The sequence below is a fragment of the Aegilops tauschii genome, chromosome 6 (assembly GCF_002575655.3).
Source record: "Aegilops tauschii subsp. strangulata cultivar AL8/78 chromosome 6, Aet v6.0, whole genome shotgun sequence".
In the NCBI taxonomy this organism is placed as follows: Eukaryota; Viridiplantae; Streptophyta; class Magnoliopsida; order Poales; family Poaceae; genus Aegilops; species Aegilops tauschii.
This window is the reverse complement of record NC_053040.3, coordinates 37,396,915-37,424,333: the sequence shown is the minus strand read 5'-3', so window position 1 is coordinate 37,424,333 and position 27,419 is coordinate 37,396,915. Positions and strand designations below refer to the sequence as shown.

Sequence of the window (27,419 nt, the reverse complement as noted above, 5' to 3'; positions counted from 1 at the left end):
ATCTATTTTGGGCCTAGCCCAATAAGCAGTTTTAGAAATTCCTAATAAATCCTAGAGGCCCACGCAGCCCATTCGTGCAAGGCAAGAGGTGGAACTAAAGTTTAGTCCCACATTGCTAGTTTAGAGGGAGTTGAACCTCTTTATAAGGAAGGTTCTTTCCCCACTTGTATGAGCATGAGAACAAGAGGGACATCCACGCGCGCTCCTCCTCCGCCGCCCGCCTCGCCACGACACGCCTCGTCACGATGCGCCGCCGATTGCGCGAATGAGCCAATGTCTAAATTTTTGCCACGCACTACGGGTATACGAAAGGTCACACGGAAGCCGAAAAGATTTTTTGCGAAAGTGGAGTTCGAATGCGAACGGTGCAGCCCTTCGGCTGCTGGTTGTTCGCTTCATCTCCGTCTCTTTGTTTCGCCTCCCATCGCTGCCCTCTCGCCTCCTTCTCTTGCGCCTATAAAAGGGAGGTCGCTCCTCTCAGAGAGGTGCACCAGAACTTCTTCTTCCTCTCGCCACCGGTTCCAATCTCTGAGCTGCCGCTGTCTACTTCATCCCGGCTTGCGGCGTGCACCGCGAGTCGGGACAGTAGGCCTCCGAAACCGCACCACTTAGAGTCCTGTACGGGAGAAGGGTGATAAGGTTTTTGGGGAGCGCTCCGCGCGACTACTGACTTTTCCATCACGGACTCCGAAGACTACTTCCCCGACGTCGACAACCTCATCAACGACATGGCTGGAGAGGATGTCGACCCCAAGTCCAGTGCTTCTGCTGCTGCCGTCCCATACGTGTTCTTCCTCTTTCTGTTAGAGACCCTGCTACAGTTCCTTGTTCTAGTGTTTGTCCTAGATATGTTAGACTCTGTTTCATATATGAAACTTGCTATACTATTTGTTCTAGATGTGTTTAGTTACAGTTCATATATGAAGATGTTATTTACCTTCTCTTTATCAAATCGCATGACTTGTTTTATCACTGCTATACTAGTCGTGCTTTATCTAGTATCTCTGATAATAAAATCATTTGGTAAATTGCTCATATTTCCAACAGAAGAGACGATGGCAGCGTCAGGGTGCGGGAGAGACGAAGGATTGCCGATCAAGCGGAGGATTCCGGTATGTGTCTGAGCGGGCGGCGCCGCCGGGGGAATAGCCTCCGCCTGCAGTGGAACACGTATTGGGCTGGCTGGTAGCCACGGTCCGTTTGCTAACATCATGTTACATTTTGTTATGTTTTTCCTTCCCTCTTTTATTCACATTTTTGTTTTCGTTTTCAGCTTTATTTTTTTTACTTTGTTTACATTTCGAAATATTTTAAATATATATTATAAAAATACATAAAAGTTAGAAAAATGTAAATCTTACATTCGAAAAACGTTAAACATGGATAGAAAAATGTTTTTGATGTATAAGCAAAATGTACAATGTTGATAAAAAAGTAGAAAATGTTAATCATGTGTACATAAAATGTTTATACAGTGTAAAAAAATGTTCGTGTAATTCAGAAAAACTGATTCTTAAGTTAAAAAAATGTTAACAAGTATCAATTTTTTTTTTGTTTGGGACATTTTCAAGCAGATGTTTGTACAATGTAAAAAAGTTTGCTTAGTTTAGCAAAAAAATCATTTAAAAAATGTTCTAACATATATTTAAAAAATGTTTAACATGTATTGAAAAAATATGTTAGCAATGTGAGATAACTATAAACAAATGTTAATATGTATACAAAAATTGTGCGACGTGTATGAAAGAAAGTAGACATCAAACCATATATTAGAAAAGTGTTAATCATGTATTAAAAAATGTAATAAAAGGAGCGGGCGGTTAACGGCCGTTAACGTGAACGGTTGGCCATGCTGGCACCTGATTTGTTGGCCCAACCGGTCTGATTCGTGCTTAGAGTGGGCGAAGCGGGCGGTTCTCTGACATGGTAGTTTTTTTGTCACGGTTTAGGAAAAAAATGGTAATTTTCGACACAAATTTAGAAAGTGGTAGTTTTTTGGCACGTTTCCACGAAATGTGGTAATCTTTTGTTAAATACTCACTATAGAGGTTTGGAGGGCTGCTGTTAGAAGATGAAGGAGATACGTGTTCAAGTGATTTGCATCAGACGGTGCTTAGGGACGGTGTTCCTAAAGCCGACGGCGGACGGATGGATTTAGCGCGACGATCTTTAACTTGAGTTAAATGACATGTGTAATTGTAGTTGCATGCTGGTGCACGGGCTTGCGACTACAGTTGCGCACGATTGGTTGGTATGAAACTATAGTTGTGCGTGGTAAAATAAAAAACACAAAAATAAAAGAAAATACCAATCAAACTGGTTGAAATAATAAATAAAAAATAGGAAAAGGTTAAATTCCACTCCACGTAAAACTAAACTGAGATTTAGCAAAACATTTTTAAAATGATTTCATTTTTGTTTCATAGTAGTTTTAATTATAGTTAATTTATTAATCTATTCAGGTTTTTCTAGGAGTATTCAGGTTTCACAGGTGTGTGATGCATTGGACGGCTGGGCTGGGCAGCTAGATTGGGTTTTGGCAAATTTTGGCCCCATATCCGTGCGTCCGCTAGCTCCGAAAGGATGCACGACACATGTGCCTGGGCACGGTAGAGGAGCCAGTTCGCCGTTAGCCACCTCCTACTAATAAATGGGCGATTTTTGTCAGACTGGCGAGCCATGGTCACTAATTGATGTTGGAAATAAATCATTTATATAGGAATACTTCATCTCGAGAAATGCGTATACCCAACAAATGATATGAATACGACATGCATCACGATGCAGGGTGTGATACCAGCCTCGCATGGTACCATGTCCACCCATGTATCTGTGTGTCGTCTTCTCGTTTCTTGAAAACAACACCCTCCTATCCCCATCGCATAACGCAGTGCATATAGATTTTCTTTTTAAAGTCAAACTTTGCAAACTAGGACCAAGTTATACATAAAATATTCACATCTAGAATATCGAATACATATCATTAGATACATCGTGAGACATATTTTCACTCTCAACTTGATCAAAGTTTATAAAGGTTGACTTTTGAAAATAATAATATGTATGCACTACATTATAAAACGGAGGCAATACTAAGGAGTAGTACTGTGATAAATCAATAATAGAGATCAAAAGGAAGTGATCAGCAACCTTTTCCTGTTCAATTTCCTTATTTCTACCCAGGAGTGCTCATGAATCAGGGTTAAAAAAATTCAAGAAAATGAAATTGCTCTTATTTGCTAACAATCACTTCAACCCTTCTCCACATTCACTTGTGCTTTCCTCATGCTCCATGCCCTGAGCTGCGGCACCCTGGCCATGGTACTTCCATTGTTGAAGACATACATATGGGCCCCGCCGTCATCGACAAGCGACACCGGATAAACTCTAGCCGTGATGCAGACACTGCCACCACCACCAAAGCTCTCCACCGCAGATCGATCAATCTGCACGGCAACATCCAGCCATCCATTCTCAATTCTGGTATCAAGTGCATGAAATGAATAACATGAGAAATGGCATAGCCTCCCAGCTTACCAGAGTTCTCAAAGATATTTTCCTTTCCTTTTCAAGATCAAATTCAAAGAAGCGTCCATAGGCTGGTGTGCAGAGTCCTGGTCTCATGGAAGACCTGTGCAAGAAAAGAAAATATTTCAATTTGCTCCAGACGTTTATGGAGAAGCACTAGTAGAAAAAGGGTCATCTGTCCCGGTTGGTAAGGGCCTTTTGTCCCGGTTTTTGAACCGGGACTAAAAAATCGTTACTAATGCCCTAGCCATTTAGTCCCGGTTCTTACACGAACCGGGACAGATGGGCCTCCACGTGGCCGGTGCGGCGAGCCCAGGCAGGAGGGCCTTTGGTCCCGGTTAGTGGCACTAACCGGGACCAATAGGCATCCACGCGTCAGCGTTTCAGGGGCTAGGGTTTTTTGTTTTTTTTAAAGGGGGGTGTGGGGGTTTTGGGGGTTAATTTAGGTGTTTCATATATTGTGTTAGCTAGCTAATTAATAGAGAGAAGTGTCCTCTCTTACCTCCGTGCTTGGTCGACGCTACGTACTATATATGTATAGAGAGGACTAGACACGCTAGCTAGTAAGCAAATGAAGGAAACAGAAGATCGTCATGAACATATGCATACAGAGAGAAGTGATATCAACCACCTCTCCTTCTTCGAGAGATTGGTCGAACAACAAGTTCTCGTATATCTATCCGACACTACCGGCTACATATATACAATAATTATCTCTTACAATATAATCTCCTAATTATATATGAACACAGGGTCCACATAGTATTCTCCGTTTTCAGCGATCACGTGGTCAAGGAAGAATGCCGCCAATTCCTCTTGAATTGCTCGCATACGATCTGGTGCTAGGAGTTCATCCCGCATCCGAAAGATCTAATTTGAAGAAGGGTGTCAATACATATATATATGGATAGACTATTCGTCACCCTAGGTGAGGAATAGTTATTCTTCACCCACCTCTATTTTAACATCTATGCACCGTAATTTTACGTTTCGTAATTTTTGTCTTATTTTAGAGATAAAAAGAGAACGTAAGAAAACCTATAACCGTCGTAAAAAAAAATTATGTTACGTAAAATTACAAATGTAAAAACATAGTGTAAAATGTACATAAAATACATTTTTTGACCTATATTTTTTTTGTTAATGCCAAATTTTATACAGTAAATCAATATGAATGTAACTATTTGTATTTCAAATGTAATTTATTTATGAAATGGTCGTAAGATTAGCTCAGGTGAAGAATAACTTATTCTGCACCCTGGGTGATGAATAGTAACAATATATATATATATATATATATATATATATATATATATATATATATGAATAAATGAAACTCAACACAAATGATGGTAATAAAATAAAATTGTGAATATTATTGCTTACGCACTTCATATTGTTCGTCAGAGTAGCCCCGCTCACAGGTCGTGTGGCGGATGGACTAGCAAACGTAGTATCCACAGAAATCATTCCCTTGTTCCTGCCACAACCACTTTACAAGAAATAGAGGTCAATTAAACTGATAAGCAAGCATGCTAAATGGTATTGATGAAACTAGCGCTTGAATCACTAGGAGATGCGCGGAACATGCTACTATAGTACTTACTTTCGGGTGTCTAAATTGCAGCTTCTTCGTCAGTCCCGGAGCTTTTTTGGTGAATTTTCTCCAAACCCTGCCAGACAAAGAAAACAATTACTTGATATCAGGAAATGAACAAAGTTGCTGATATGGTGGATAATTATCGATTTAACTTACTTCTCGAGCATTTGAGTCATGTCCGCATAGTCCTGGGGATCTTTTCGTCTCGAGTCTAAGACGGTTACTACTCCCTGCTCAAGCTTAATCTCTAGGAGAATATAGTGGAAGCTGCGCACACATGCATAAGTCATCAATTACATTACTATAACCTGGACTAATAAGGGAAACCGAATACGCACAAGACAGTAACACTCACTTGAAGTTGTAAGGAAAGAGTATTATATCTTTGTTTTTATTTATTACCAACTATCGTAGCAAGTTGGCCTCGGTATTTTCGGCATGACATTTAACCTCAGTTGCATCTATGAGATTTGTGTTAATGAATCCAATATCACCGATTTGTCTTTTCTTCAATTCGGCGATCTTCAATCTGCATAATATAGTGAGGATAATTATAAATACATGCAATGAAAGAGCTGACCTATATAGAGAGACTTAATGACAGAAGTAGTACTACTTACAGACAGTAGCAAGTGACCGTTGATTTATCGAGGGCCCTTTGATTGAAAAACTGGAAGAACTCCTCAAATGGAACATTCAACAGTTCAATTCCAACGAGGTCATGCTCCTCTTTAACTCTCAGCGTCAAAGTATCCCTCCCCCCAGACTCTCTTCAGGTTTTCATGTACCAATCATGTAATCTTCGCATCATCGTTGTTAGAGATCTTTCATCTTTGACGAGAGGCTTCCCGTAATGGTATTTGTGTTCGTCTACCTCCAAGAAATCATAATGTACATCGTCGGGCAGCTAATCTCCAAGATTGCTATAACCGGGCACCATCCTCGGATCATTAGCGACGATGTCGCTAGACACCTTGAGCGAGGGGGCACGATTGGTTCGCTTGTTCGCCGAGCTAGGCAATTTTTTTCCCAGCTCGTCATTCTTTTAACCTTTGATCACTGACAGTACTTCCCGACCGCTCCGCTTCGACAAATGTCTTTGCAATAATGCGCTCATAGTTGCCTTTCGGCGGAGACTTTGGTGGTTTTGTCAGGGCAGCCAGAGCGCGCTTCGCTTTCACCGGATCTACCTTCTTCTCCGGAGGTGGATGTTTCTTTGCTTTCACCCCTTCAAAGAAGTTCGTCACTTCGGCTCGCACGATCTCCGTGGTTTCCTCCTCGGTCCTCTCGTATGGTAACTTCTCTAGAGTCTTCAGAGAAGGACCGAATCTGTATTGCCTCCCGCCTCTGGTTGTACTGCTAGACGCCGGCAGAGCAGACGGAGCGGTTGCGGCTGTCTTCTTTCCTTGCTTATGAGGCGGAGGAGAAGGACTACGACGCGCCGGAGCAGCCGGAGCGGCGGCGGGTCTCTTCCGCCCTTGCTGACGAGGCGGAGAAGGAGGCTGGCTGCTCGGGCGCGCCGGCGCAGGTGGAGAAGGAGGCGGAGTGCCGCCACGCGCCGGAGAAGGAGGCTGAGTGCCCTGATCACTCGCCGGAGGAGGAGGCGGAGTGCCGCCACGCGCCGGAGAAGGAGGCTGAGTGCCCTGATCACTCGCCGGAGGAGGAGGCGGAGGAGGAGGCGGAGTGCCCTTACTCGCCGGAGGCATCCAGTTCGGAAGGTTGATGAGCTCCTTCCGCCATAGGCATGGATTCTTCAGAGCAGAACCCAGCCGAGTCTCCCCTTCACCGGTAGGGTGGTCAAGCTGGAGGTCCCCAAATCCCTCCGTTATTTCGTCCACCGTCACCCTAGCATATCCTTCTGGAATCGGACGACAGTGAAAATTTACACAGGGTTCAGGAGGTCGAACAAAGCCGACAGCCGCCTTGACTTTGAAGTTCTCCCATTGCGTCATAAGGTGGCAATGTTGAGACTCCGTGATAGCATCACGGAGTAGCTAGCAGGGGCCGTCAAGACATGCTCCGGCTGAAGCAACTCGGTGGAAGCCACGCTGCTTCTCCGCTGAGATGGCGGGGTAGCTTCGGGGGTAGTTTCGGCAGGTCAATTGCTGCGAGCTACGTCTCGTTCCTCTAGCGCTTGAACCCTTTCGTGCAGCTTCTGAATTTGGGTCTGCTCCACTTTTGTCCTCCTCTCCTGGCATTTGTAACCGCCTGCATCCGGAAAACCAACCTTCCACGGAACGGAGCCTGGCGTGCCTCGTGTCCGTCCAGGGTGCTCAGGATTCCCGAGGGCCATTGTGAGCTCGTCGTTCTCTCTGTCTAGAACGAACGTCCCTTGGTGCACTGCATCGATATAGTGCTGAAGCCTCTTGACTGGTATTCTCATTTGCTCGTCCGTCCAAACGCACTTCCCTGATACAGGGTCCAAGGTTCCGCCAGCCCCGAAGAACCATGTCCGGCAACGGTCTGACCAGTTCATTGTCTCTGGTTCGATCCCTTTATCAAGCAGATCATTCTCAGCCTTGGCCCACTTAGGCCGGGCTTTGAGGTAGCCACCTGACCCCGTGTGATGGTGAAGCTTCTTCTTCGCAGCATTTTTCTTCTTTGTCGCTGACAACTTCTTACTCTTTTCCGATGTATTACGATTTCCGAACAATACAATTATAGCATGAACAATAGACAATTACCATGAACAAAGAAATATAATAATAACCATTTATTATTCCCTCTAGGGCATATTTCCAACAGTCTCCCACTTGCACTAGAGTCAATAATCTAGTTACATTGTGATGAATCGAACACCCATTGCGTCCTGGTGTTGATAATGTTTTGCTCTAGGGAGAGGTTTAGTCAACGGATCTGCTACGTTCGGGTCCGTATGTACTTTACAAATATCTATGTCTCCATTTTGAACACTTTCACGAATGGAGTTGAAGCGACGCTTGATATGCCTGGTCTTCTTGTGAAACCTGGGCTCCTTCGCAAGGGCAATGGCTCCAGTGTTGTCACAGAAGAGAGTCATCGGGACCGACGCATTGAGAATCACCCCTAGGTTGGTAATGAACTCCTTCATCCAGACTGCTTCCTGTGCTGCCTCCGAGGCTTCCATGTACTCCGCTTCACATGTAGATCCCGCCACGACGCTTTGCTTGCAACTGCACCAGCTTACTGCTCCTCCATTCAAAATATACACGTATCCGGTTTGTGACTTCGAGTCATCCAGATCTGTGTCGAAGCTAGCGTCGACGTAACCCTTTACGACGAGCTCTTCGTCACCTCCATAAACGAGAAACATATCCTTAGTCCTTTTCAGGTACTTCAGGATATTCTTGACCGCTGTCCAGTGTTCCATGCCGGGATTACTTTGGTACCTTCCTACCAAACTTACGGCAAGGTTTACATCAGGTCTGGTACACAGCATGGCATACATAATAGACCCTATGGCCGAGGCATAGGGGATGACACTCATCTTTTCTATATCTTCTGCCGTGGTCGGGCATTGAGCCTTGCTCAATTGCACACCTTGCAATACAGGCAAGAACCCCTTCTTGGACTTATCCATACTGAACTTCTTCAATATCTTGTCAAGGTATGTACTCTGTGAAAGACCAATGAGGCATCTTGATCTATCTCTATAGATCTTGATGCCTAATATATAAGCAGCTTCTCCAAGGTCCTTCATTGAAAAACACTTATTCAAATAGGCCTTTATACTTTCCAAGAATTCTATATCATTTCCCATCAATAATATGTCATCCACATATAATAAGAGAAATGCTACAGAGCTCCCACTCACTTTCTTGTAAACACAGGCTTCTCCATAAGTCTGTGTAAACCCAAAGGCTTTGATCATCTCATCAAAGCGAATGTTCCAACTCCGAGATGCTTGCACCAGCCCATAGATTGAGCGCTGGAGCTTGCATACTTTGTTAGCATTCTTAGGATCGACAAAACCTTCCGGCTGCATCATATACAACTCTTCCTTAAGGAAGCCGTTAAGGAATGTCGTTTTGACGTCCATCTGCCATATCTCATAATCATAGTATGCGGCAATTGCTAACATGATTCGGACGGATTTCAGCTTCGCTACGGGTGAGAAAGTCTCATCGTAGTCAACCCCTTGAACTTGTCGATAACCCTTAGCGACAAATCGAGCTTTGTAGATGGTCACATTACCATCTGCGTCCGTCTTCTTCTTAAAGATCCATTTATTTTCTATGGCTTGCCGATCATCGGGCAAGTCAGTCAAAGTCCATACTTCGTTTTCATACATGGATCCTATCTCGGATTTCATGGCTTCTAGCCATTTGTCGGAATCCGGGCCCGCCATCGCTTCTTCATAGTTCGAAGGTTCACCGTTGTCTAACAACATGATTTCCAGGACAGGGTTGCCGTACCACTCTGGTGTGGAACGTGTCCTTGTGGACCTACGAAGTTCAGTAACTTGATCCGAAGCTTCATGATCATCATCATTAACTTCCTCCCCAGTCGGTGTAGGCACCACAGGAACATTTTCCCGCACTGCGCTACTTTCCGGTTCGGAAGGGGTGCCCATCACCTCATCAAGTTCCACTTTCCTCCCACTCAATTCTTTCGAGAGAAACTCCTTCTCCAGAAAGGACCCGTTCTTGACAACGAAGATCTTGCCTTCGGATCTGAGGTAGAAGGTATACCCAATAGTTTCCTTGGGGTATCCTATGAAGACGCATTTTTCCGACTTGGGTTCGAGCTTTTCAGGTTGAAGTTTCTTGACATAAGCATCGCATCCCCAAACTTTTAGAAACGACAGCTTAGGTTTCTTCCCAAACCATAATTCATACGGTGTCGTCTCAACGGATTTAGACGGAGCCCTATTTAAAGTGAATGCGGCAGTCTCTAAAGCATAACCCCAAAATGAGAGCGGTAAATCGGTAAGAGACATCATAGATCGCACCATATCCAATAGAGTGCGATTATGACGTTCAGACACACCATTTCTCTGAGGTGTTCCAGGCGGCGTGAGTTGTGAAACTATTCCACATTTTCTTAAGTGTGTACCAAATTCGTGACTTAAATATTCTCCACCACGATCTGATCGTAAGAATTTTATTTTCCTGTCACGTTGATTCTCAACTTCACTCTGAAATTCCTTGAACTTTTCAAAGGTTTCAGACTTGTGTTTCATTAGGTAGACATACCCATATCTACTTAAATCATCAGTGAGAGTGAGAACATAACGATATCCTCCGCGAGCCTCAACACTCATTGGACCACACACATCGGTATGTATGATTTCCAGTAAGTTGGTTGCTCGCTCCATTGTTCCGGAGAATGGAGTCTTGGTCATCTTACCCATGAGGCATGGTTCGCACGTGTCAAATGATTCGTAATCAAGAGACTCCAAAAGTCCATCTGCATGGAGCTTCTTCATGCGCTTGACACCAATGTGACTAAGGCGGCAGTGCCACAAGTATGTGGGACTATCGTTATCAACTTTACATCTTTTGGTATTCACACTATGAACATGTGTAACATCACGTTCGAGATTCATCAAAAATAAACCATTGACCAGCGGGGCATGACCATAAAACATATCTCTCAAATAAATAGAACAACCATTATTCTCGGATTTAAATGAGTAGCCATCTCGAATTAAACGAGATCCAGATACAATGTTCATGCTCAAAGCTGGCACTAAATAATAATTATTGAGGTTTAAAACTAATCCCGTGGGTAGATGCAGAGGTAGCGTGCCGACGGCGATCACATCGACCTTGGAACCATTCCCGACGCGCATCGTCACCTCGTCCTTCGCCAGTCTCCGTTTATCCCGTAGTTCCTGTTTTGAGTTACAAATATGCGCAACCGCACCGGTATAAAATACCCAGGAGCTACTACGAGTACTGGTAAGGTACACATCAATTACATGTATATCACATATACCTTTGGTGTTGCCGGCCTTCTTCTTGTCCGCTAAGTATTTGGGGCAGTTCCGCTTCCAGTGACCACTTCCCTTGCAATAAAAGCACTCAGTCTCGGGCTTGGGTCCATTCTTTGACTTCTTCCCAGTAACTGGTTTACCGGGCGCGGCAACTCCCTTGCCGTCCTTCTTGAAGTTCTTCTTACCCTTGCCCTTCTTGAACTTAGTGGTTTTATTCACCATCAACACTTGATGTTCTTTTCTGATCTCCCCTTCCGCTGATTTCAGCATTGAATATACCTCAGGAATGGTCTTTTCCATCCCCAGCATATTGTAGTTCACCACAAAGCTCTTGTAGCTTGGTGGAAGCGACTGGAGGATTCTGTCAATGACCGCGTCATCCGGGAGATTAACTCCCAGCTGAGACAAGCGGTTGTGCAACCCAGACATTCTGAGTATGTGCTCACTAACAGAACTATTCTCCTCCATTTTACAGCTGAAGAACTTGTCGGAGACATAATATCTCTCGACCCGGGCATGAGCTTGGAAAACCAATTTCAGCTCCTCGAACATCTCATATGCTCCATGTTTCTCAAAACGCTTTTGGAGACCCGGTTCTAAGCTGTAAAGCATGCCGCACTGAACGAGGGAGTAATCATCAGCACGCTGCTGCCAAGCATTCATAACGTCTTGGTTCTCAGGGATTGGTGCATCACCTAGCGGTGCTTCTAAGACATAATCTTTCTTGGCTACTATGAGGATGATCCTCAGGTTCCGGACCCAGTCCATAGAGTTGCTGCCATCATCTTTCAGCTTGGTTTTCTCTAGGAACGCGTTGAAATTGAGGACAACGTTGGCCATTAGATCTTCAAGACATAGTGTAAAGATTTTAGACTAAGTTCATGATAATTAAGTTCATATAATCAAATTATTTAATGAACTCCCTCTCAGATAGACATCCCTCTCGTCATCTAAGTGAAACATGATCCGAGTTTAACTAGGCCGTGTCCGATCATCACGTGAGACGGACTAGTCAAGATCGTTGAACATCTCCATGTTGATCGTATCTTCTATACGACTCATGCTCGACCTTTCGGTCCTCCGTGTTCCGAGGCCATGTCTGTACATGCTAGGCTCGTCAAGTCAACCTAAGTGTATTGCGTGTGTTCCGAGGCCATGTCTGTACATGCTAGGCTCGTCAACACCCGTTGTATTCGAACGTTAGAATCTATCACACCCGATCATCACGTGGTGCTTCGAAACAACGAACCTTCGCAATGGTGCACAGTTAGGGTGAACACTTTTCTTGAAATTATCATAAGGGATCATCTTACTTACTACCGTCGTTCTAAGCAAATAAGATGCAAAAACATGATAAACATCACATGCAATCAAATAGTGACATGATATGGCCAATATCATTATGCTCCTTTGATCTCCATCTTCGGGGCACCATGATCATCTTCGTCACCGGCATGACACCATGATCTCCATCATCATGATCTCCATCATTGTGTCTTCATGAAGTCGTCACGCCAACGATTACTTCTACTTCTATGGCTAACGCGTTTAGCAACAAAGTAAAGTAAATTACATGGCGTTATTCAATGACACGCAGGTCATGCAAAATAGTAAAGACAACTCCTATGGCTCCTGCCGGTTGTCATACTCATCAACATGCAAGTCGTGATTCCTATTACAAGAATATGATCAATCTCATACATCACATATATCATTCATCACATCTTCTGGCCATATCACATCACATAGCACTTGCTGCAAAAGCAAGTTAGACGTCCTCTAATTGTTATTGCAAGTTTTTACGTGGTTTATAGGTTTCTAGCAAGAACGTTTCTTACCTACGTATGACCACAACGTGATTTGCCAATTTCTATTTACCCTTCATAAGGACCCTTTTCATCAAATCCGTTCCGACTAAAGTAGGAGAGACAGACACCCGCTAGCCACCTTATGCAACTAGTGCATGTCAATCGGTGGAACCTGTCTCACGTAAGCGTACGTGTAAGGTCGGTCCGGGCCGCTTCATCCTACAATGGCGCCGAAACAAGAAACGACTAGTAGCGGCAAGAAGAATTGGCAAACTCAACGCCCACAACTGCTTTGTGTTCTACTCGTGCATAGTAACTACACATAGGCCTGGCTCTGATACCACAGTTGGGAATCGTAGCATAATTTTAAAAAAATTCCTACGCTCACCAAGATGCATCTATGGTGTATACTAGCAACGAGGGGAAGGAGTGCATCTACATACCCTTGTAGATCGCGAGCGGAAGCGTTCCAATGAACGTGGATGACGGAGTCGTACTCGCCGTGATCCAAATCACCGATGACCGAGTGCCGACCGGACGGCACCTCCGCGTTCAACACACGTACGGTGCAGCGATGTCTCCTCCTTCTTGATCCAGCAAGGGGGGAGGAGAGGTTGATGGAGATCCAAAAGCACGACGGCGTGGTGGTGGATGTAGCGGATCTCGGAAGGCTTCGCCGAGCTTCTGCGAGACGGAGAGGTGTAGCAGGGGAGGAGGGAGGCGCCCAAGGCTGTAGGTTGCTGCCCTCCCTCTCCCCCCTTTATATAGGCCCCCTGGGGGGGCACCGGCCCTAGAGATGGGATCTCATGGGGGGCGGCGGCCAAAAGGGGGGAAGGGGTTGCCTTGCCCCCCAAGGCAAGGGGGAACCCCCCCCCCCCACCCTAGGGTTCCCAACCCTAGGCGCATGGGGGGAGGCCCAAGGGGGCGCCCCAGCCCACTAAGGGCTGGTTCCCTTCCACTTTCAGCCCACGGGGCCCTCCGGGATAGGTGGCCCCACCCGGTGGACCCCCGGGACCCTTCCGGTGGTCCCGGTACAATACCGGTAACCCCCGAAACTTTCCCGGTGGCCGAAACTTGACTTCCTATATATAATTCTTCACCTCCGGACCATTCCGGAACCTCTCGTGACGTCCGGGATCTCATCCGGGACTCCGAACAACTTTTGGGTTTCCGCATACACATATCTCTACAACCCTAGCGTCACCGAACCTTAAGTGTGTAGACCCTACGGGTTCGGGAGACATGCAGACATGACCGAGACGCCTCTCCGGTCAATAACCAACACCGGGATCTGGATACCCATGTTGGCTCCCACATGTTCCACGATGATCTCATCGGATGAACCACGGTGTCGAGGATTCAATTAATCCCGTATGCAATTCCCTTTGTCAATCGGTATGTTACTTGCCCGAGATTCGATCGTCGGTATCCCAATACCTTGTTCAATCTCGTTACCGGCAAGTCTCTTTACTCGTACCGCAATGCATGATCCCGTGACTAACGCCTTAGTCACATAGAGCTCATTATGATGATGCATTACCGAGTGGGCCCAGAGATACCTCTCCGTCACACGGAGTGACAAATCCCAGTCTTGATCCGTGCCAACCCAACAGACACTTTCGGAGATACCCGTAGTGCACCTTTATAGTCACCCAGTTACGTTGTGACGTTTGGCACACCCAAAGCACTCCTACGGTATCCGGGAGTTGCACGATCTCATGGTCTAAGGAAAAGATACTTGACATTGGAAAAGCTCTAGCAAACGAAACTACACGATCTTTTATGCTATGCTTAGGATTGGGTCTTGTCCATCACATCATTCTCCTAATGATGTGATCTCGTTATCAATGACATCCAATGTCCATAGTCAGGAAACCATGACTATCTGTTGATCAACGAGCTAGTCAACTAGAGGCTTACTAGGGACACGTTGTGGTCTATGTATTCACACATGTATTACAATTTCCGAACAATACAATTATAGCATGAACAATAGACAATTACCATGAACAAAGAAATATAATAATAAACATTTATTATTGCCTCTAGGGCATATTTCCAACAAAATGGTGCAAACTTATTGCTGGTCTATCTTCCGGTTAACAGGCCGCACTGGCCGAAACACCACTCCGTAGCATGCTTCAGATACCTTCGCTGAAGATGCGTACACTGTTGATCCGGTACATGGTTGAGATATTTGATCCTAGCAAGGGCAGATTCATTGTACAAGACTTGGTCGACGAAGTGTCTCTCGGTGCCGTGGATGTTGAGTGCATCTTGGCCTTGGAGAACCACGGACTGTCGGCAGAAGGTATTCTCGGTGAGGAAGGTGAGGATGTTAAAGATCGAGTGCCGCCTCAATTCCTGAGCAAGACCACAGGTAACATAATCATCGATGATCTGATTGTGGACATCACAAAAAATAAATCTGCCGATGACGATTTCCTTCGGAGAGTTGTCCTCGTGTTGCTTGGAACAGTTCTTGCTCCCATGTCGAGCAAGACTGTACCAAAGCAATATTACGCATTGGTGGACGATGTGAAGCGTATATCCAAGATTAATTGGAATGCATTCACCCTCCGGGTTCTGCTGGACTGCCTTCGCAACGTGAGGATAGGCAAACACCTCCGCCAATGGCCGAGAGGGAACTTAGCTCTCCTGCCGGTACACCTTTCAGACTTGTACCATTGCAAAAAAAAATATGGTTGCTAATTTACCTGCTGTATAGTACTAATTGTAATTTTTCATATTCATGCAGTACCTGTACTGGGAGAAGGTTCAGCCTCTGGAAGGTGAATGCGCATTCAATCCTAGCTTGTCCATGGAACCTCTAATGAGGAATTGGACTGAAGCTGCAGCCTCAAGGAGAGACAAGTTTGATTATGACCAAGGTCGTGGCCGTGGTAACATCAAGGTAATTCATTACGTTGGGTACTTCTTAACTTTTATATAACATAATTAGTTGTATTAATATTTTTATTGATCACATATACTGTATTTCACATGCAGATTGAAGACAACATAACCAAGGAGTATAGGGCGCAGGAGCGCAAAGTACCCGAACCAGAAAAGCCAAAAATGAAGCCCGCCGTTGGTGCGGCAAAGAAGTCCAAGTTAGCCTCAAACGCGGACGAGATGATGAACCTCATCATGAAGCGGCGTATGGATTACATACGCAGCCAAATGAAGGAAATACCAGAACAAGTAGCCGAGGTGACACACCCTTACTTCTATGTTTACAACATTTTTGAAGTTGCAAAACCGTGCCGACATTAATTAATATTTTTTATGTAATGCAGAGATTGTTAGAGAAGTTGAACCAAAATGGTGTGATGTACGAGCCAGCGGCTGCTGCGGCTCTCGGCAACAACGATGCCGACCTAGAAGTGGATTCCTTTGAGAATGGTCCGCCAGGAAAAAAAGAATTCGTGTACAAGGATGACTCTGACGGTCTAGAGCCGGTGAATGATTTGACACAACCTGACGAGCCTGTTGTAAACCAGAACAACGATGATGAGGAAGTATGTTTTCATTTATTTGTCTTCATTTATCTCAATTATGCATCTTCATTTTCGTTAACTGAACCTATCACATTATTTTTTTGTTAACTAGAAAACACCTGCCAAGTTAAATGTTGACAAGACAACGAAGCCTACTGATGAGTGTGGCGCAACACCGGAGAACCCTTGGATTGTAGGTAATTCTCCTCGAGCAGAATCGTCCGACATTGACATTTCTGCAAGTTCTATCGACAGGATGGTGGGTAAGAGCAAGGGGAAAAAGTCTGCAGCAACCGCAAAAGAAGACGATGTTATATCCGGGAAGCGCTGACGGACTGTTCCCAAGAAATTTGAATCCCCCTTTAAACTTGACAAGCCCGGCAAGCGAAGCGCTCGCGGTACTAAGCCATCCGGCAACACTACCGCAACTAGAGGTACCGTTAGTAGCTATCTTAGTGCTTAATTTACTACCATTTTATCTACTCACCGTTGGTGACATTCGTAATTTATCATGCAGCTCTGTTTAGTGACAATGACATGGAAGGCTCTATTAAGGACGATTTGACACCGGAACTCATTGATGCTGCTGTTGCGTTTGTGGAGGCAGCTGCTCGGTCTGAGAAGAATATGACAAAAAGAGTTTACTACAATGAACGTGGCACCTGTGTGACTGTGGAGAGTATACGACCGGTACTTGAGCATACATGGCTGGCGGATGACGTAAGATCTATTACCATGTCCTGCTATTTAAGTGCATAATCTAGGTGTCACCTATGAAAATAAAATGTTCTATTATTTTACGCAGATTATCGATGCTTATCAGACACATTTGGCTCTGTGCGTTGGTCATGATCGGCACCTCTGTCCAGCCTGGAGGTCCAAATACCTTGTTGATCGTGCTAAGGCACGAGACAACCCTAAACCGTCGAAATACAACATGGATAGTGCGCTGAGCAGAGCTGGAGCAGTACGTAGGGTTCTGGACGAGTATACCGTCCGTGATAAGGTACGATATGTTCTTACTAGTTCATTAACACTCATTTCAACAAGCATAATTGCATCTGATTACAAATCTGTTCCACATTTCAGTCGTTTATCCCGTTGAACGTCGGCAATACACACTGGATCACCGTGGTGATGCACAACCGCAAGAAAGAATTCTGAGTTTTTGATTCGCTCTATCCTCTCGAGTTCTCTCTCGACACTGTGAAAGCACTGGTACTCTCCCCGACATTGAGCATTCTTCATATGAAATGTCATATGGTTTCTCACTACTACTTTCTTTCAAATAGCGACTAGCAATAGCAATTGATATGGAAGAGGCAAACCGTATTACACCTGGCAAATATCCAGACGTCACTAAGTGGCCTATCATACCTCAGATCGACATGCCACTACAAGAGGGCGGGTGAGTTATGGTCCATCATTTTCTACTTACGAAAGACATGTTCGTGTGCACGGTGACTAATGTTTGCATATATATTAGGAACTCTTGTGGCCTTTTTGTGATTGAAGTTATGGAGCATTGGGACGGGGATCGATGGACCGCCGATTTTACCCAGGTAATTTGTCCTCTCTGCTCGTACACTTGTACAATTGTCGTATAATACCAACTTCTATTCATTAAACCTTGTTCTAAAAATTGCAGGGCACGGTTAATGCAAGGAGAAGGCGTCTCATCGCCGAGTTGGTTCTCTCACCTACCAACACGCTCGAATGTGTGAAGAACAAAATCCGCGACATCGCAAAGAAAAGCAAGGCGTGAAGACATCATACATGATTCAAGATTCTAGTTTCAGTCGTTTGTTTTAAGTCTGGAAGCACGTTTCCGGCATGGACAACTTTGATTTTCTATCATTCATGTAATAAGCACGATACCATGGATTTTGTGTGGATTTTTGGTCGCTCACACATACTTGTGTATGTGTAATGCAGTCAGACTATACGTTTCGTACCAATAAATTTTCGCTTCCCTTCATTTGTTCTACCTTAATGTTTTCTGCTGCTGTGTTCATTCTTTTCTTCCATGGAAGAGTAATTCATTTCCTTTTTACTTTTGCATATTTTTTTGATTTGATTTGGCATTATTCAACAATAAGAAAAAAAAATTGATAAATTCCTTTTTGTTTGCCTGAGAATCAACCTCGGCTGTCGTGCCATCCGGTGTGGGATCCCGCGCCCGAGACAATGACATATCCGGTCCCAGCGCGGGCGACCCAGTCGACGAGCGCCAGTTGGCGCGGGGGGACGCGCCAGGTCCGGTCCCGCCCGACCGCTCGGTGGAGACAGCCCGCGTGTCGGACGCAGACGGGCCACCCGTGGATCCTGCGGTTGGTGGAGTAGGCAGATCCGCCTGGGATCCCGTGCGCATGATTGCCGCTGGATCTCTCGGGATCGGCGTCCACAGGTGGATCTTCCTCGTGTCTTGCGCCAGACTCCCTTGGCGTTATGTGTTGCTTCAAATCTCGTTGCACAGTTTTTTTGCTGCATTTTTGTTAGCCTTTTCCTTTTCTGCATCATGAAGATCAGGATCAGTAGCACCATCAATCACATGATCAACTACTATTTCGCCCCCTTGATCAGTACGATTTAGAGCTCCGGTGGAAGCAAAATAATTTCAGTGCTTAGCCAAGAACCCACATTAGGATGCAGGTCAAACAAGGGCAAACTATTTCGAAAGTGATATAATTTATTGGTTAATATAATATACTTAGACCTTACACAAATGAACTGGCCACAATGCAGATAGGACTTGATCATTCTGTTCAACAATAAACCACAAAACATACTTAAAATTCATCACAAATCTCCTTCAGCTTCTTGATCTTATCAACGTACCCATGTTTCTGTTTGAGAAAATCTGCAATAATATACTCAAGTTTTTTCTTCTCTTGCTTCAGCTGGTCCCTCTCTCTCATCACTTGGTCTCTCTCTAGCACCACCCGGTCCCGGTCTTTCTCAGCCTTTACCCTCAGGACCTGATGTAGATTGGCACAACTATGATCTGCCATCTTATTCTTCTCCAGCTCCTCTTTGAGATCGCTAAGTGAGAATCTTGCATTGCCCAACTGCGTGAGAGCATCCTCCTTATCAGCCACCAGTTTAGCAAAGTCCATTTTGAAAAATCTCAGCTCTTCCTCCGTCCTCCTCTTTTCTCCAATTAACATGCATTTTTCTTCAGCATTCTTAATATTCGGTCTTAGCTTCTTGTCATACATGCTCCACAGTTCTCTCAGGCAGAACTTCGTAGCCACTGACCACTCCGGGTCTACCCATTCCACATAGTTACATTTCACTTCTTCCTACAGTATGAAAAAATATGGTCTCAATCATATATGCACAAATACAATACAATTACATGCAATGCACTAAAAATATGGTCTCAATCATATAAACACAAAATGTAGCATGCAATGATATACATATATATATATATATATGGATCAATTAACTACAAGTATATGCTATTATGTGCTAAAACAAATATTAGACCGTAAAAAAACATAAATACGGACTTTGTAAATGCACAAATTAATTGAAATGTATGCAATTTTGGGCAGAACAATGGATTACCGCGAAGTAAATCGAGCACGAGGTAACTTAAACATACATTTACAGTACGGAACAACATACCTTCTGACCACAGGCAAGAAAACGTCTGCCAGTGTCCAAGGAATCAAAAGCAACTAGCCTGACGCAAGGTTCTCGATGCAGACAACGAGAAGACAGATCGTGAGCAATGCCACTCCATTCATAGCAAGGGATAGTCGTAGGAAGCTAAACGAAACAACAGAGATAATGCACAAATCAACGCCCTGCGTTAAATACCGGAAATGAAGAACTCTAACCCTAAGCCTAGCACTATTTGGAGATTATATAGTAGGAGCGTACCTGCAGGCTAGTCACGGATTCGCCATCCGAAGAAGAGCTCGACTTGTCGCTCCACGAAACCATGGCGTAACGTGACCGGCGGCAAGACGTGGATCGGTGGCGGCAGCGGCGGCGGCGGTTGCAGTGGATAGATAGAACGCGCGTGGAGATCGCGAGGGAAGAACCGCCCCGACCAGGTGGCCAGCGCGGCCCATTTGAACGGGCTGTAATCAAAATAAAAATTGTTAAATGGGCTCGGCAATGGGAGCGGCCGTGTGTCGCGCCGTCTTACGGCATCCGTCACCCCCCCTCCACGTCATCGCGACAAGCGGCCCGAGTTACACTACAAGCCATAAAATGGTGGGTTTTTCTTTTCTTTATAAGGGGAAAATGGTGGGTTTTTGGTACGAAGTCTATACTATAGACCAAAGTGAGCTGGTATCTTCTATATCTAAATGGTGGTGAACCAAAGGAGTGAAAAAAAATTAATTATTACCACACATAATTACATCTTCTATATCTAAACAACTAGCCACCACTAACCTATTTCTCTTAACATGCAAGTTTGCCACCTCGTCATTCAACATGTATGGAGAAAGGTCCACCACAACATGCAAACAAAATATTCCCGCAACAACATATACATGTTACACGTAACCATTTCTCTATGAATATATTGCAAAACATTCCCGCAACAACATGCCAGGTATCGTCTAGTTTTCTAATATAATATAACTACAGTGGACAACACAAAAGATGCCATCATTACAATGGCTAAAATGCTATCCATTTTCCATGATTAAAGTCCCTAGTGACCGCCTCCTATTTAGTCCATATATGCTACAAGCACTATCTCAAGGTACTGGCCTCTTGCAATAGTATATATCATGTATCATGTATGCAGTAACACATTGTAAACACCTCACTATTAGATCACTGGATTCATCCTAACATAACTTTAGCAACTGTTCTACTCTTCTTCGCCCACCACGCTTCTGCACACGATAACAGGAAAACTTAATGAATGACAAGTTAAAAACAATTATAACCTACAATGCATACAAAAACTTACTTCTTATTTAGTTTGCATTTCTTGCTGCGTTTAGTGTGCCCTAGCAATTTGCATGCGCTGCACGTGATTCTGATCTCGTCGTACGAAAGTGGCCTACCATTTTTCGAAATAGGGCGGTTCTCATCTACCTTAGTTGCACCTTTCGTTGATACTTTAATAGGATCATGAACTTCAACTATGTTGCCTTCACCATCATCTACATATTCAATTGCACAAGTACTAAGATCAGCCATTTTCTTACTCAAATTTTCCTTTAGCTGATCATACTCATGGCTCTTAGCTATCACGGCCTTCAAACTCTCCTGTAACTAATCCCACAAAGTTGGGTGTTTGCATGCTGCATGCATAGCTTCTGAAGCCAACACACTGACCTGGCTATATTTCATTCTTTCAGCTGCTCCAGTCCATCCAAATCCCAACAGATCGCTTGTGCGCCTGGCGGGCAGTCCCAACCTTGCGTCTTTCGTGAACCGCACAAGAACTAAACACTTTGGTATTTCAGATATATTCAAGTACTTCAGTACATGGAATATGTGCTTGCAAGGTAGACCCTTTCGAATCATTCTTCTGCAGCTGCACCTTATAGTTTCTGCGGAATTTACTGGAGTGTACTCCACCCAAAAACGGCTATTCCGGTTATTCTTCCAGGCCACGATGTACTTCTATGATCCGTCTCCGAGCTTTATTTCTACAATCTCCATGCCACCAATTTTCCTAAGATCAGCTTGCAACATATAGAAGTTTGCTGGAGTGAAGACGTGAGAAGCAGCTATCTCAAGTTCCCTCGAGCTAGTAACTGGCACCGGTAAACTCTGTGAGGCCGTGCAATCATCTCGTGCCTCATTCTCACGGATACGTACAACGGCGTTCTCATAGTGCAAAATCATATCCACCAGGGTCATTTCACCGTCTAGGTGGAGGTGAAGGCATGATTTTAGACTTTCACTCCTCTGGTTGTTTTTCATGCCAAGCCAAAAACCCTCTGTCAGATAAGCCGCGGCCCACAGTCTCCTCTTCTTATACATCCGTCTCAACCATGTTACTGTTTTTTCCGACTGCCATCTTTTGGAAAACGCGTGCCATCTCTCCTCAAACGTGGCCGTGGACGTGCTGTAGTACAGAAGAGTTCGGAACTCCTTCAAGGACTTGTGACTGAGGTGAATCTTCATATTTTTTCTATATGCCACGTACATATACGGTGCCACACGTCTGGCAAGACTTGGCGAATTGCCTTGATCATCGCAGCGTCGGCATCCGTGATAACACTCATAGGCATCTTTTGACACATGGACCTCAAAAAAGTCTCCAGCAGCCACACATATGTCTCTTCGGTCTCGTCCAAAACTATGGCACAAGCAAAAACAGTGGTCTTCCGGTGATTGTTAAGACCAACAAAGGGTATGAATGGCATACCATACCGGTTCATCTTGTACGTGTTGTCAAATACAAGCACGTCGCCGAAGTCCTCATAGTCATGACGAGACTGGGAGTCACACCAGAACATCCTATTCATATGTCCTTCCTTGTCTAGCTTGTACTCAAAAAAGAAGCTAGGATCCCTCTGTTTCCTACTGACCATGATGCCTATGACTGTGGCAGCATCACCTTTTGAAAGCAGCTTCCTCTTCTCCCTGGCGCAAAGGTTGTATATTTCATGCCTGGTAAAACCAACACCGCCATACCATACATGTTTGCTGATGAAGGTATCCATCATGTCGTGAATTCTAATCCCTGCAGCTCCCATGGACAGTATCTCAGCTCTCTGGTACTCTTTGATTTTTTCTGTGGGACCAAAGAAAAGGTACCTCGTCCGGTCCTGCCAAGATATGGCTATGCTTGTCCTCAAAACTATCAACATACCAAACCCCACGCTTTTGGTCAAGCTTCACGGTCAGGTGCGCTTCGCAGTGGCAGCGTGTCTCGGGTCTGAGCCTACGGCTGTGTCCTTCCTCGGTTAGCAACCTGCTGTCAGGTTTTCCTTGTCTGGAACAAACAAACCGCCTATAATGCATATGACGTGACTCGGTTTTGCTATACCTGACCCTATTCTTTCTAATGCTGAAACCATTATCTCTAGCATAGCTGTTGTAGAAATCATACGCAGCCTCGTGAGACGTAAAAGTCATTTGTATTATCTGCATGAACATAACCCTCTTATCATCTGCACTAGCAGTATCTTGGACATTCTTTTTCCCCTCAACTTCTGTCACCTACACAATCATAACATAGCCATGAAAACAGTTTTCTATGGTATAACATTACTTCCATACAACATTGATTACATACATACCTCACTCATGATGACCGACGATTGCGACTCCCCAGAATCAGATGCAGCTAATGATTCGACATCAAGGCATGTCTCCGCGTCGGATTCACCGTAATAGTCGTACGCATTATGACATTCGGAAATGAGCTGAAAAATATAACACAAATACATAAGTACTTATCATATAATATTCCAGGATTAATTCAATTTGCATGCATGCCAACAAAAAATTCCACTTCCATACCTGACTAATGTAATCTTCATTCGAGATCTCCGAGTTGTTTTCCTCACCATCATCATGCTCATTGTTTTCCTGACCATCATCATGTTCATCCATCTATAAATTTTCAAAATATAATATTGTCGGATGCCACCAAAAAATTACAACATGATAATGCCACTCACATTAAGATCTTCCAATACGTTCCCATTCTCTGACCTATCTCCACGATCTGAATTTTCATCATCTGACCAATCTTCTATCCAGTCTTTCATCAGTTCTCCAAACTCCATGTCATACATCATATCAGTTAACTCATCGTCCGCCATTTCCTACAACAATTAATATGTATCATCACATGTGCAAACATTATCAATGCTGACATATACAACACCTAGCGCACGATCACGGATGTAAATAAACTACACCAACCGGAGAGCGCCCCAACCGAGGGCGTTCAGATCGTGCACACAACCGACGCCAACGACCTCTGATCGGCCATGGATCCTCCCCCCTCTCCACACCAAGCGGCGTTAAGGTACGTCCCACGAATCCAGTACGTGATCACTTTGGATCACGAGAAGCAGCGCTACCCGTGATAACATGCACCGCCGGATTCCTAGCCCACGGCACCAGTCGTGATTATTTTGGATCGCCGGATACCTAGGTAAGCCGCCGCATCAAATAACGGAGCCGTCGTGCACACAACCGACGGCAACCGACGCTAGGTTAACCCTAGAAAGAAGAAACCCACTTTAGCCCGCGTGATCACTGTGTATATCACGACGAGCAGCACTACCAGAACAAGATCTGCGATGGCCTGGACCGCCAGAAAGCTAGGTTGCCCGCCCCGCTAGGTTAACCACTACGACGAAAACAGCGGCAGTTCGTTTGATGCTGCCGCGAGCGAGACAAACGTGGGGAAACGGGATGCGGTACCTGCGAGCGCTGGAGGTTGACGACGGTGCCGCGCGCGCTCTCGGACGAGATCGCCGGCGATAAGATCGCTGCCGCCGATATTCCTACAGAAACTCACCAGAATGATGGAGGAGCTGCGTGATTGATGGATCGGCCGTCGTGGGGTCGTGTCATCCTTTTTTTTCGGGATGTCACCGTATACATACGTATGGGTCATACGGGTTATACGGGGCTTGGATATGGGCTACGGGGCTTGGATATGGGCAGCGGCGGGCCGGAGAAAAAATAGATGGCGGGGGTCAAGAATACCCCTAGGAAATTGAGTTAGGGGGTGCACCGGAGCAAGCCTCTTGTTGGGATTCGTCAACATTATCGATTACATAAAGAGGACAACAAACGCATGCACGAACTAAAAACTTTGGCCAATGTCATGTGTTGTGCCTTTTCTTTTCCTTATTTATTTTTCCCTTTTCTCACGGTGTTACAATTTGAATCCCTATGCTGAGTATATATGCACAGCCGTCAGGAGCAACGACTAGGAAATAATTAATTTGATTAGAGTTTATATGGACCAGAGAAAGCTAGAGGCAAAGGCGACCAAGTCACCTTTACCAAGATTAACGCATGATTAGTCTTTATCTTTTGAGTAGTAAGCCCATGGCTGTCCGCGCGGAAGGAACAACAATGTTCAGCCGAATTTGATGAGTCCGGGCTTACCTTGAACTTCAACTCCATCCAAGAACGTACCACTACAGCAACTACAGACCTCTTTAAGCATCGTGACCCACCAATGATACCATCGAAGAGTCGGATTTCTTCATCCAACCCACTAGTAAAACAACCAACACAAAATTGGAAACTCCTTTGCACTTCCGATATGACAACTTCCACAGTCGCCTCAATGGCATGCTCAACACGTGATATTGTTATGTCAATCGCGCCACAATCACCATGGATGCGTTTTGTGAGTGCATGATAGTTCCTTAAGTCCGGGATGCCTATTGCAGATGCACCATCAATCAGTTGTAGATCATGATTTTCTTGTTCACTTGTCTTGATCCTCATGTCATATTCAATTGCAATATTGTCACAAAAATCTATCCCTCGCTTAGGGCCAGTCATGGTGATGAGCGAACCCTAGAAGATTGTTATTATTATTTAGTAGTTTTTTCATATAAAGTAATAACATCTAAAGCTAAATATTTCCATCATCATATTTAACTTGTAACAATGTCTTGCAACTGATGGAGCAAGATATTTTTCGCTCATCAAACTAAATGATTACAAAATTCATGATGGTGGTAGAGAAAATAAATTGCCCCCACCCCCTAGATTTATCCGATTCTGTATTAAATCCCAAATATTTAGTTGCATAAATTTGTTGTCTACAAAGTAGCATAAAGTGTCCAAAATCTATTCTATTTGATTTTGTTCAGAACAAGTGATACCCACATATTTATAATTTAGAACAACTTTCATAATACATCATCTTTCACAATATAAGATTGTTATAGTTGTCGTTTATAAAATCCAAAGTATTATTCAGCTGCTCTTGGACAGATTAATCACATGAAAGCATCTTTAATGATGTAAAAGAGATTAAGTGGTTGTAGTCGGCTACTGAGAGTACGTATGGCCTATCTCATCAGTTCTATGCATGTAAGATTGTGAAACAAAAAATAATAATCTTAAAAACAAATAAGTGTAGTTAACTCGCTCAATTATAATGTACGAAAAAACCCTCAAGTATCGAGATTCCTCTGCTTTACCCCCCCCCCCCCCCCCCCCCCGGGTATAGCATTGGGTATTTGAGCCTCAAAATATACCATATTTTGTAGAGTCTATACCATTTTCTAGGGGCGGTTTAGGAGGTGACTTTGTCCATGTGGCAGCATCCACGTAACGGCACTTCCATGTTGGCAAACACCACATCGTAAGCCGGCACAAGAGTTTAAGACAATATTTAATACATTAACGGGCCGAATATCTGGTTTTATACTTGAGGGAGTTAAGTAGACGAACATCAATACTTGGTGGAGTTAGATACACTCATGCCTTGAAATAATTGCAGATAAGTACGTGTGTGTACCTGTTTCACGATGATAGGATCATCCCTGGTAAAACTGGCAATATAATTAAGCAATGGATCCAGATCGTCCCGCACTGCTATGTATCCATACAACTGTACTAGCCCATCATCAACAGAAATTTCAGCCAATTTCAATGAGAAAATTTGGAACATGCAAGTAGGTACATGCGACAAGCAATATCCATTGAGGAAGAAGCAACCCGTGGGTTCTGTTAACATCATTGCCTCCAAACAAGCTTCATAAAATACAAATTATATGAATTTCTACAGTCAAAAAATACTTGCCATACAAAAAGTAAACATGCACTTGAGGATTCCAGGGCCTTATGCAAATTTTATTTTTCATATTAGTGGAAGCACTCTTATGTTCTTTTCACTAGAAAGTTTGCTTCCTGGAAAATTTCTCTAAGGAGAACACAACGAAAAAGAAAGTAATATATCAACTGAGCAGGTAAAATTCCCTTTTACTATCCCAAAAATATTTCATATTTCCCTGTATTTTCTGTTCACTTTACCCCCAAGAACTACTAAAACAGGTCATCTCACCCCTTTTAAGTTGATTTTTTTTCCAATGGTAGATACATCATACGATGTGTTATAAAATATTTTCATAATGTTTACATGACTA

The 27,419-nt window shown here is 44.2% G+C and overlaps 3 protein-coding genes across 4 annotated transcripts; 1 reads left to right on the top strand and 2 right to left on the bottom strand.

Annotated features, from left to right (window-relative positions):
* The first annotated feature begins 15,037 nt into the window (after positions 1 to 15,037).
* LOC141025770 (uncharacterized) lies at positions 15,038 to 18,118 on the top strand. The gene is made up of 10 exons (XM_073501692.1): positions 15,038 to 15,517; positions 15,612 to 15,767; positions 15,863 to 16,066; positions 16,153 to 16,374; positions 16,466 to 16,616; positions 16,871 to 17,043; positions 17,159 to 17,359; positions 17,646 to 17,761; positions 17,840 to 17,915; positions 18,002 to 18,118. The coding sequence occupies exons 1-10, from the start codon at positions 15,038 to 15,040 to the stop codon at positions 18,116 to 18,118; spliced, it is 1,896 nt and encodes a 631-aa protein (XP_073357793.1).
* A 5,199-nt stretch (positions 18,119 to 23,317) lies between these two features.
* On the bottom strand, positions 23,318 to 24,837 carry LOC141025517 (uncharacterized). 2 transcript variants are annotated; one of them, XM_073500939.1, is made up of 3 exons: positions 23,970 to 24,837; positions 23,809 to 23,901; positions 23,318 to 23,711 (listed from the first exon to the last, which is right to left on the bottom strand). In XM_073500939.1, exons 1-3 carry the CDS (start codon positions 24,111 to 24,113, stop codon positions 23,574 to 23,576), a joined length of 375 nt encoding a protein of 124 aa, XP_073357040.1. In that variant the 5' UTR covers positions 24,114 to 24,837; the 3' UTR covers positions 23,318 to 23,573. The 2 variants fall into 2 exon arrangements, with proteins under 2 accessions (XP_073357040.1, XP_073357041.1); XM_073500940.1 differs by having other exon boundaries at positions 23,809 to 23,877.
* A 9-nt stretch (positions 24,838 to 24,846) lies between these two features.
* LOC141025516 (uncharacterized) lies at positions 24,847 to 25,898 on the bottom strand. Its single transcript, XM_073500937.1, has one exon. It carries the CDS (start codon positions 25,822 to 25,824, stop codon positions 25,258 to 25,260), a length of 567 nt encoding a protein of 188 aa, XP_073357038.1. The 5' UTR covers positions 25,825 to 25,898; the 3' UTR covers positions 24,847 to 25,257.
* Between the last annotated feature and the right edge of the window lie 1,521 nt (positions 25,899 to 27,419).

Excerpts from the sequence above, each read along its gene's own strand:
- LOC141025770 (XM_073501692.1), top strand. The coding sequence starts at position 15,038 with ATGGTTGAGATATTTGATCCTAGCAAGGGCAGATTCATTGTACAAGAC. Across the intron at positions 16,617-16,870 it reads TTCTATCGACAGGATGGTGG|CTCTGTTTAGTGACAATGAC; the intron begins GTAAGAGCAAGG and ends TTTATCATGCAG. Across the intron at positions 17,360-17,645 it reads AGTATACCGTCCGTGATAAG|CGACTAGCAATAGCAATTGA; the intron begins GTACGATATGTT and ends TCTTTCAAATAG.
- LOC141025517 (XM_073500939.1), bottom strand. The coding sequence starts at position 24,113 with ATGGCGGACGATGAGTTAACTGATATGATGTATGACATGGAGTTTGGA. Across the intron at positions 23,902-23,969 it reads ACGTATTGGAAGATCTTAAT|ATGGATGAACATGATGATGG; the intron begins GTGAGTGGCATT and ends GAAAATTTATAG. Across the intron at positions 23,712-23,808 it reads ATGAAGATTACATTAGTCAG|CTCATTTCCGAATGTCATAA; the intron begins GTATGGAAGTGG and ends TATATTTTTCAG.
- LOC141025516 (XM_073500937.1), bottom strand. The coding sequence starts at position 25,824 with ATGACTGGCCCTAAGCGAGGGATAGATTTTTGTGACAATATTGCAATT.